The sequence below is a fragment of the Ambystoma mexicanum genome, chromosome 12 (genome assembly GCF_040938575.1).
Source record: "Ambystoma mexicanum isolate Mex_15411 chromosome 12, UKY_AmexF1_1, whole genome shotgun sequence".
Taxonomy (NCBI): Eukaryota; Metazoa; Chordata; class Amphibia; order Caudata; family Ambystomatidae; genus Ambystoma; species Ambystoma mexicanum.
Genome location: NC_090936.1, coordinates 594,148,141 through 594,158,355, shown reverse-complemented (window position 1 = coordinate 594,158,355; position 10,215 = coordinate 594,148,141). Strand labels below are relative to the sequence as shown.

Sequence of the window (10,215 nt, the reverse complement as noted above, 5' to 3'; positions counted from 1 at the left end):
ACGCTGATGGAAATTCCAGCTGTTTTCATGCAGGATTCCAGACATCTGTGCTGCCCCCAGATCCATCTTGGGGCTGTTTATGTGTTTACAATAGTACCTCTGTGCACCAGCTGTTCCTTTTATTGAATTAGCCTAGGTTTTCTCAACACATAGGCTCAACGTAATCACCAAACCTCCCCCTGCCCCCCGTGAATGAATTCAATAGAAGCCTTGCGTAGCTGGGCACCAGCAAGGGCCAGCATGGGCACGATTCCTGCAGGGATCTGGAGAGATGATGCTCACAAGCAGTGCGCAAACCAACCTCAACGCCAACCCTGCTCAGGAGTTATTCTTGGGCATTCACTTGAGGCCGGCAATGCAAGTCTGACTTTTATTTCAAACACATACAATGACGAACACATAATATGGACAGCGAAACATCCATCTTCCCGGTCAGTTTTTAAAATAATTTACAAGTTTCTTTTTACAAGGGAAGATATTGGCGTCGTTTCTTTCTTGTAGTGCTGCAAAGGCAAGCAGGACGGGGGATTCACAGACAGGAACATTCACAGTCGGTGGGAAATGGCTCCCATGGTGGTCCACAGAACTACCAGTAAGGCTCATTGCCTAAGCTGCTTTCACCATTGGTGATGGCCCACCGTAGCCCTGTAGGTGAACTGCAGCGGGCTCGCTGAGCCACCTTGGAGAGGCTTGGTGACTCCGGCAGAGTATATTTCATAACAAAAACATGAAGTGGAGTGTCCTATCGGTTTATGATCCAACACGGGAAGACCACAAGACTCCCATGGCTTTGAGGACCAGAATCCATGAGCGGGGAGAGGCTGGGCTCTCTAGTGGCATTGTAGCATCAGAGAATGTTGACGTGACGGTGAAGCAACCACAGCCAGGCGTTGGATGTGGCGGTGTCGCCGTTGTGCAGAGGCCACTGGAAATCATTTCTCAAAGTAAGGCAGGTAGAAGAATTGGAACCCCTGGCGGCCTCGCACTGCGCAGTAGATGAATATTACGTGGTAAACTGTGGTGAGAAAGAGAGAAGGATGGACTGATATTACCAGACAGGCAATAGATTCTACAGTGGGAAGGAAGTTCTACCTGTGTGAGATCAGCTTCAGATCTCTTGTTCACACATAAACCCACATTCCCCCCTCCAATACAGTGTAACACAGACCACACACACGCCCACCCACAGGACTCGCACATCATTCGACCTCCACTGCCAGAGAACACCCCAAACCCAAGAGAACCACATTCACATACATAAGTGGTCTGCCGCCCATGTTCATGCCCCAGCAACACACACATATAAGAGGTTTGCTGCCCATGAAACCCAGCCCAATCCAACCCACTTGCACCCGAGGAGATATGCCCTGCAAGAACCTCCCTTACACTCTCCAACATTTACCACTGATCCTCCCTGCTACAACCAGATCACCCTCTAAAACAGACAACGCTCCACAAATTTAAGTGGGGGAGTAATGCGCGCGACTGACACACACATCCCAATCCACCTTTATGTCTTGGGCTCGGTGGAGGGGAGTACTGGCACCATTAGACACACAATCTTCACGAGTGCAGCCAAATCCAGCCCTGCTCTGGCACAGATGCACACAACTCCATCAGTGGTGCCCAACCCACAAAAAAGGAGTACACGAGTGTATATATTTTCTCTCTCCCTCCCTCTCCCTCTCCCCCTCTCTCTCTCCCCCTCTCTCTCTCCCTCCCCCCCTCCTCCCCTCCACCCCGCCTTCTCCATTGGAGCCCTCCTGTAGAAAGGCCTTTTTCACACTTCCTTAAAATGTTCCTTGGGCGAGTCCTAAAGCACTCACCTCCTGGTATAAGAAGTAAAAATCCTGGAACGAAGAAGATGGCGCTGGAAATACCTGAGGGCAAAAAACACATTGTTTGATCAGAACAGAAACTTTCACGAAATCCAACACTTTGGTGGACTTTAATCAACTCATTAAAACCACCAGAATTGCACTACCAGAGGGCAAGACCTTGGAAGTTATCGGATATAGCAGTGCAAGTAAATACTGAGACTAGGTTTGGTCTCTGAGAAATCACATCAGTCAGGGGTAGCATCCCACCTTTAAACTGTCCCACCGGACATGCATGCATGCATGCATGCATGCGTCAGCTACTCAACAAGCCATACATGACACAGCAGCTCTAATCACTAAAGCCAAAAAATATACTAAGCAAGCCACCATTCCCACAGCCACTCATACACCAGAGGCAGACTCCCAAACTTCTCCCGCCAAAAGCAACACAACATCACACACAGACTCACACCTCTTCCCCCAAAAGAGACAATGACAGAATGCCCACATGAGTAGAATGCCGCAGCCACTGAAGGGAAAAACAATGACTCAACAATTAAGCCAAGCATCCAACAAAGGAATAGGCAAGGGGGACGGATATCCACATAAGGTAAAGAGCACCTGCAGCCACTCAACTAACAACCATGAGGCCCCCGCAGGGTCAAGAGTCACAAGAGGAAAGAGTTCACATGTCACACTAACCATAGAAGAGACACACCTGCATGGTTACGTAGCAATCTCTGACACCCCAGTAACTCCACCCTGGAACAAACACACTGGTAGCCAGGGAGGGTGTCACAAACAAGATGGACCTGAGCAGGAAGAAGCACTGTACACAACTGTCGACCTTGACTGACACACTGACTGACATACTGACTGACACAAAGAGGCCAAACATGTAATTGCGGTGACACACCAACAGGGTCAACATACCATTCGGAAGCACCTCTCCCTCCTGTTCCATGGAACAGATACTTTGACAGCATGAAGAGAAGAAACTGCTTGCATACTCCAAATGATGGATACTGAAAATGCACAGGCCCCAAGCCCTATACTGTGAACACAAACAACTTCTAGGATACCACCCACACAAGGCGTGCTGCAACCACTCCATCATGCACGTGCATAAACATGTGTAGGGCTTCCTGTTTTTAACAGTTATATTTTTCTGATTCTGGTTGTGTTTTTCTAGGGTTTTCAATTTTTTCAAAATCTGTGTTTATCAGTGTTTAGCCATCGTTTCCCTCAACCAAATTGCAGACAACTGTGTTTTTCCAGTGTGAACAAAAATGAATCTTATTGCGGTGTCTATATTATGCATAATTTATTCAAGCAAAAAAATAATCACAGATTATGCTGATGCAGTCTGTGCTATCGTCTTGCACTCTGTAGTCCTGCATTTATAACGTAAATGGAAAACTACATATACAACAATGCAAGGAATCAAATAAGGACTTGACGCGCTACAGTTGCCTGACATGGGGCAAGTAAGAGCCTGAATTAATTTTGCAGTGAACGCCAAGACATGAACTACCCAGAGATGATATAAATCATGATGTTCAAGAAGGGAAGGGAAAGGTGTGTTCAGTACACAGGCATGTTTAGCAGTACGTTCATTTTCAAAGATGCATAGAGGCAAAGACCTGAGCAACCTTTTGTAAATACTTGTGGGGAACTGATCTTCTGATCACACAGATTACAATGGAGCCTGTGGTAAATAAATAAAGTTTGCATAAGTGGATTGTGTGAGAAACCAGAGGGTATTCTCACTCCTCAACCCCCTGGATCCTCTTCTCAGGTGGCCATGGAAAGGCCATCGCTTTTGGATCCCGACTCTGGGGGTGGAGACGCGAGGGAGGATTACCTGGCTGGAGGGTCCTCTGAGTTTGGGAGTGAGGTACCCTCAGGTGAGACATGGTATCCCCCTTTTCCCGAATTGTGACCAACCAACCCTTTCCCGGACCTTTATGGGTTATTGTGAGACCTCCTCCCTCACTTTTCCCCATTCAACCTTTAAAAGTACTGGGTCAAAGAAGAGGAGACTAAGAGGAATGAACACTGCACTTTAATTTTACCACTCTTGTACTGGGACGAGGAAGATGCCTGCAGAGTATGGTGAGAGCCAGGCATGTCCCCTTTATTGTAGTCAGGCAAACCTAATTAAGGATTTGCACCTGCAACCTATTAGAAGGTTGCAGGTGTATAAAGAGAGAATTAGAGCACACTTATCTCGGGAGGATAGCTCAGGGGCAATGTGCTCGCCATGGAAGCAAGACGACACGGAGCAACACAGGTTTGATCCCCGGGCCCGCGCTTTGAAACCTCAGGGTATTAAGTGCGTTATAAATAACCAATTACAATTACATTACTGCACGGAGGGGAAACAGGGAGGCCTGTGGGGTAGAAGACCAGCAGGGGACCTGTTTGTTCAGGAGGCAGCCGTGGTGGGACCAGTGGAGGAGGCAGGACGCTGGCCAGCAGCCCAGAGAGGGAGCCTCCATAACGAGGAAGCCACAGCAGGAGCTGCAGTGTCACAGAAGGAAGCGGGACGCTGTTTGCGTCCACTCAGGCACAGCAAAGCCATCAGTGTGTGCACAGCAAGCCCCGATGTGCAAGTGGGACTTGCAGAAGCTGGCTCGCCGACCGCCGCAGAGGCCTGAGGCAGAACGGAAACCTACAATTGAACATAATGAATACATTTTGAATAACAAACTGAATGGAAAGTTGGAATTAAATATACCAAATACATATTGAATACCGAACCGAAGGAAAACGTGAAATCGAGCATAACGAATGCTCAATGAATACTGAATTGAATTAAACGTTGTAATTAAGCTTCTGATGACGTGGAATGAGCACAATTTCTATGGGCAAAGCAAGAGACCGCTAAAGAGGAAATGTCCATATGAAAGTTACATATAAGAAAGCGTGCAAGCGTGAAAGATTGCCATAGAAGAACTAGTTACTCTTACCTTGTAACGTTCTTTCGATGGGATGTTCCTCCGACGTATTCCTTATCTTAGATAGAAATCCTTCAGCTTTGCTGGCCTCGGAAAATTTTTTCGCCAGAGGGCGCTGCGCGTCGATGATCGCCGAGTCGATGACCCTCGACGGCCTCCGTGCCGACGTCGACGTCATCCTGCCTATAAAGGCCGCGCGCAGCGTCCGTTGCTCAGTTCCGTTTTGTAGTCCCCAGTAATGTTTTTGGATTAGACTAATCACCTTGAAGGAGCATAGGCTGCAAACCCACAGGAAGTCATACTGCGGGGATGGATGGGAGGGTCGATAAGGAATACGTCGGAGGAACATCCCATCGAAAGAACGTTACAAGGTAAGAGTAACTAGTTCTTCGAAGGGATTGTGTCCTCCGACGTATTCCTTATCTTAGATAGACTCCCATAGCAGTGGTATTGTGACTGGAGGCGGGAGTAATAAAAGTTATGTTACCCTTCCAGAATGGACAGAGTGTAACACAGCCTTGCCGAATCTAGTTTCTTGACTAGAGGAGGAATCCAGGCTATAGAATTTGGTAAATGTATGTGCGGACGACCATGTGGCAGCCGCACATATATCTCGAATTGGCACCCCTCTTTGAAGGGCTGAGGATGTTGCGATACCCCTGGTAGAATGAGCCCTTAGATTTTGAGGAGGCTCCTTTCCTGCCAATTTGTAGCACTCCAGAATGGCTAAAATAATCCATCTGGAGATGGTTTGTTTTGTTATTGGAAGGCCCAACTTATGTCCTGCATAACCTACAAAGAGTTGGTCTGCTTGTCTGATCTTAGCCAATCTGCTGATATAGAAGCTCAAGGCTCGCTTAGGGTCCAGCCTGTGCAGTCTCTCTTCCTCCTTCCCCGGATGAGGAGGAGGGTAGAAAGAAGGTAATATAATCTTCTGAGTGATGTGAAACTCCGAGACTACCTTCGGGAGGAAGTTAGGCTTCACCTGAAGAACAACTTTGTCCTTGTAAAAGATTGTATGTGGAGGTTTACACGATAAGGCTTGCAACTCGCTAACCCTTCTAGCAGATGTCAATGCTATTAGCAAAACAGTTTTGAGGGTGAGAAGCTTCAATGAACAAGAGTGTAGTGGTTCAAAAGGGGCACCCTTTAGGAAGTTTAAAATTAGGTTTAAATCCCATAAGGGAACTTGAAAAGGTTTCGGGGGATAAACATTAGTTAATCCTTTTAGGTATTGTATTACCAATGGAATTTTGAAGTATGAAGGCTCCTCTGCAGTGCGCTTAAAGATTGATAGCGCTGCGAGATAGCCCTTAATTGTGCCAACCTGTAGGCCTGAATTAGCCAGGTAAAGTAAGAATGACAACACCATAGGTGTACCACAAGAAAAGGGTTCAATATTCTTTTCTCTGCACCAGCTGCAAAATTTGTTCCAACGGCAGCGGTATAGAGTTTTAGTTGCCGGCCTTCTGGCCGAAAGCAACACCTCCATAACATCATCCGGAAGGTCCCAATCCTTGTACCTCAACCTTTCAGACACCAAGCGTGAAGGTTGAGGGTCTTGATGGCTGGATGGAGAACCTGACCTTCCTTCTGCGAGAGAAGATCCTCTCTGTATGGCAGTCGAATTGGAGGGCAGATGGACATGTCTAGAAGGTCCGGGTACCACGTTCTCCTGGCCCAATCCGGGGCAATTAGGATCATGGTCTTCCGAAACCTTCTCAACCTCCTGATCATTTGAGGAATGACAGGGACCGGAGGGAACGCGTACAGAAGTGGGAACTCCCAGTCCACTACGAACGCATCTCCTAGAGCTCCTCTCGGAGGAAATTCCCTTGAGCAAAATCTGTCGCACTTCCTGTTGATACTGGTGGCGAACAGATCCACTTGAGGGGTTCCCCAAAGGGCGAAGATCTCTTGAAGGACTTCCTGAGCTATCTCCCACTCGTGAGAGACTGTGCTCTGCCTGCTCAGAGCGTCCGCTGTCAAGTTCTTCTCTCCGGCTAGGTGAATTGCCGATAGAGAGATTCCTTCCTGAATTGCCCAAAACCAGAGCTGCATCGCCTCTCTGCACAGTGGTAGTGAGCCTACGCCTCCTCTTTTGTTGAGGTAGTGCATGGCCACTGTATTGTCCGTCATTATTAGGACGTTTCTTCCCCGTACAGACGGCAGAAAAGCCTTCAGCGCTAGTCTGATGGCTCTCAGCTCCAACAGGTTGATATGTAGTCTGGACTCCGATGGAGACCAACGACCGCTGATGGTCAAGTCGTTGGCGTGAGCTCCCCACCCCGTGAGTGAGGCATCCGTGACTACTGTTATCTCCGGCCATGGTTGCCAAAACATTTCTCCTTTCAGGATGTTCTCCCGACAGGCCCACCACTGAAGGTCTCGGGCTACTTTGACCGGGATCCGAAGGAGATCTGTCATCCTTCCTGAGAACTGTGACCACTGAGTTCTCAGTGCCCACTGGAGGGATCTCATTCTCAGGCGAGCCTCCGGCACGAGGAATATGCAGGATGCCATGAGGCCTAGCAACCTCAGAAAGTCGTAGGCTGGGAGATATTGGGCATTCTGAAATCTGATGACCATCTGCAGAATATCTCGAGCCCTCACCTCTGGTGGCAAGGCTTTTCCCAGGGAAGTGTCCAGGACTGCTCCAATGAATTGGAGTCTCTGTGATGGTATCATCTGTGACTTCTTTAAATTGAGGGAGAAGCCCAGCTTGTGAAGGAAGTGGCAAACATAATCTAGTTGTCTCTGAGCCTGTTCCGAAGATACAGCTCTGATCAACCAATCGTCTAGGTAAGGGTAGACATGAATCCCTTCCCTCCTTAGACTTGCAGCCACAACCGACATTAGCTTGGTAAAGACCCTCGGGGCGGAGGTTAGCCCAAATGGCAGAACTCGAAATTGATAATGAGAGCTGCCAATTGCGAACCTCAGGTATCTCCTGTGCCTGGGATGGATCGGCACATGGAAATAAGCGTCCTGGAGGTCTAGAGATACCAACCAGTCCTGAAGCTGGAGGGCCTGAAGGATCTGAGAGAGAGTCACCATCTTGAACTTGTCCTTTCGGAGGAATTTGTTCAATTCCCGTAAGTCTAAGATGGGTCTCAGTCCTCCGTCCTCCTTCGGTATTATGAAGTAGGGGGAGTACCAACCCTTGTTCCTTTCCGCTACAGGTACCAGTTCTATGGCACCTTTCTCTAGCAGGTCTAAAACCTCCTGCAAGAGGAGCGGATCTGGAAGCTTCAAAGGGTTGTTCCCCGGTGGATGACTCTGAGGGATATGTAGGAAGGGCAGGCAGTAACCTTTGGCCACTGTCTCCAGAGCCCAAGCATCTGACGTAATAGCCTGCCATTCCGTCAGATGGTGAGTTAACCTGCCCCCTACTGGTGTTCTGTGAGGGGAGACCTCAGAGTGGTTTTGAAGCGGCTGATGCAGTTGCCGAAGGTAAAGTGGCTCCTGCTCCTGCGGGTGCGGCTTTCTTTCCCCTACCCCGTCCACCACGGGTAAATCTTCCTTGGCCTCTTTGAGCCGGTCGTCCCCTGCCCCTTCCATATGAGGAATAGTAACGAAAGGACCGTCCTCTCCACGATGATCCCGAAGGACGAAAGGTATTCTGACGGATAGCAGCTCCCAATGACTTGGCTGCTGCCTTGGACGTTTGCAGTTTCTCCAAACTGTCATCCGCCTTCTTTCCAAAGAGGGTAGAACCGTCAAAGGGCATATTCAAAAGCCTGGTCTGCACGTCAGAGGCAAAACCAGACTTCCTCAACCACGCATGCCTGCGGATTGTGGTACTTGCCGCCATGGCCCTGCTGATACTGTCAGCAGAATCTAGGCCAGTTTGTAGGGTCTCGCACATCGCATCTTTACCATCCCTGATGATGTTTAAAAATGCGTCCCTTTCCTCTCCTTTTTGGAGGCAGTCAGCCGCTGATGAAGCGCACTCCCAAAGGGTGTGGCTGAACCTAGCGAGCGTACAGGTCGCGTTAATAGACTTTAACGCCATGCTACAGGCAGAAAAAACCTTCTTAGCCATGGCATCATACTTTTTGTCATCCCTATCCTGCGGAGCAGTGGGGTATGCAGATGTGCTGCCTGATGAGGTTGCAGCCTGTACAACCAAGCTCTCAGGAGTAGGGTGTTTTGACAAATATTCAGGGTCAGAACTAGCCACCCTGTATTTTGTTGACAGTTTTTTATTTACTGCCGGGATAATTTCTGGCGTTTCCCAGTTTGTCAAAATCCTTCTCTGTAGAGCAGAGTGAAATGGAACCACAGGATCCTCCTGTGGGCCCTTGTCCAGTATGTCAGTGAGGTCATCCTGCTGAAAGGCAGGAGAAGGTGCAGACCAACCCATAAATTCTATGATTCTAGACATCAGAGCTCTATATGGAGTCTCCGCATGTTCTCCTGGGTCTGGTTTGATAAATTCTGCTTCAGGAGAAGTGTCCAAGCCACTAGCTTCCTGAAGTGCATCCTGAAGATTTTTTAATCTTCCTTCCTCAGAGGCGAAAGTCTCTGGCTCTGGTGATGTGGTCCTCTGTAAATCAATATCTTGGTCTGAATCCTCCCTTTCCTCAAAAATCGAGGTTAAAGGGGGATACATTGGTTTTTGGAATGGTATAAACCCCATTTCCAATGCAGAAGGAGCCATCATCACAGGCCTTGAAAACGTCGATGTCGTCGACACCGACGTGAAAGTACTCGAAGGCGCCGTGAAAAGCGTCGAGAAATGTGTACTAGGCCTCGAAGAACTCGAAAGGATCGGAGTCTTGCTCGAGAACGACGTCGACGTTCTCGGCGTCGAGTCGGAGGTCTTTTGTCTAACCGTTGGCTGTGGAGTAGCCGTGGTTCTTTCCTTCACCGGCGTCGATATCGGCATCGACGTCGGCGTCGACTCGATCGACTGATGCGCCGATGAATCCTTCGACAACGGCGTCGATGGCGCCGACCTCTGTTTCGAAGGAGTTTTCGACGATGGCGTCGATGATGCTTTATCTCCCGATGGCTCGAGGCGCTTTCGGGTTGACTTTTCCGCCGGGTACTGCGACTCGCGGCGTTTAGATTTTTTGGGTTTTTTACCCGGGGTATCACCCTCAGCTGTCTTCGAGGGGGACGAGGCCGCTTTCTCGAAGACGCTTAGCATCTTTTTCCTGAATTCCTCCCACTCAGCTTGCGAGCTGCGTTTTGTGGGGCAATGAACTCTCTCAGGAGAACTCGACGAAGATGACGAAGGGGATCTCCTACGTCTCTTCTTCGAGTGTCTCGATGTCGACGAGTGGTGGGAGCCACTTCGTGATCTAGATCGAGAGTGTTTTTTATGGTGAGGAGACGAACGTCTCGACTCTACCGAAGAAGCTTTCGAGGAAGTTAAAGTTGACCTACCTCTCTCGAGCTTCCCCCTACGCTCCTTCAAGGCTTTCGCC

The 10,215-nt window shown here is 48.9% G+C and overlaps 1 protein-coding gene across 1 annotated transcript in view; it reads right to left on the bottom strand.

Moving 5' to 3' along the window:
- Nucleotides 1-356: 356 nt before the first annotated feature.
- Nucleotides 357-10,215, bottom strand: part of TMEM134 (transmembrane protein 134) — a 93,498-nt gene continuing 83,639 nt past the window's right edge. Inside the window, exons 6-7 of the mRNA XM_069628966.1 lie at nucleotides 1,827-1,880; nucleotides 357-1,015 (exon numbers count right to left, since the gene is read on the bottom strand). Coding sequence (XP_069485067.1) covers nucleotides 933-1,015; nucleotides 1,827-1,880 — 137 coding nt within the window. The 3' untranslated portion in view covers nucleotides 357-932. The remainder of the gene's footprint in view (nucleotides 1,016-1,826; nucleotides 1,881-10,215) is intronic.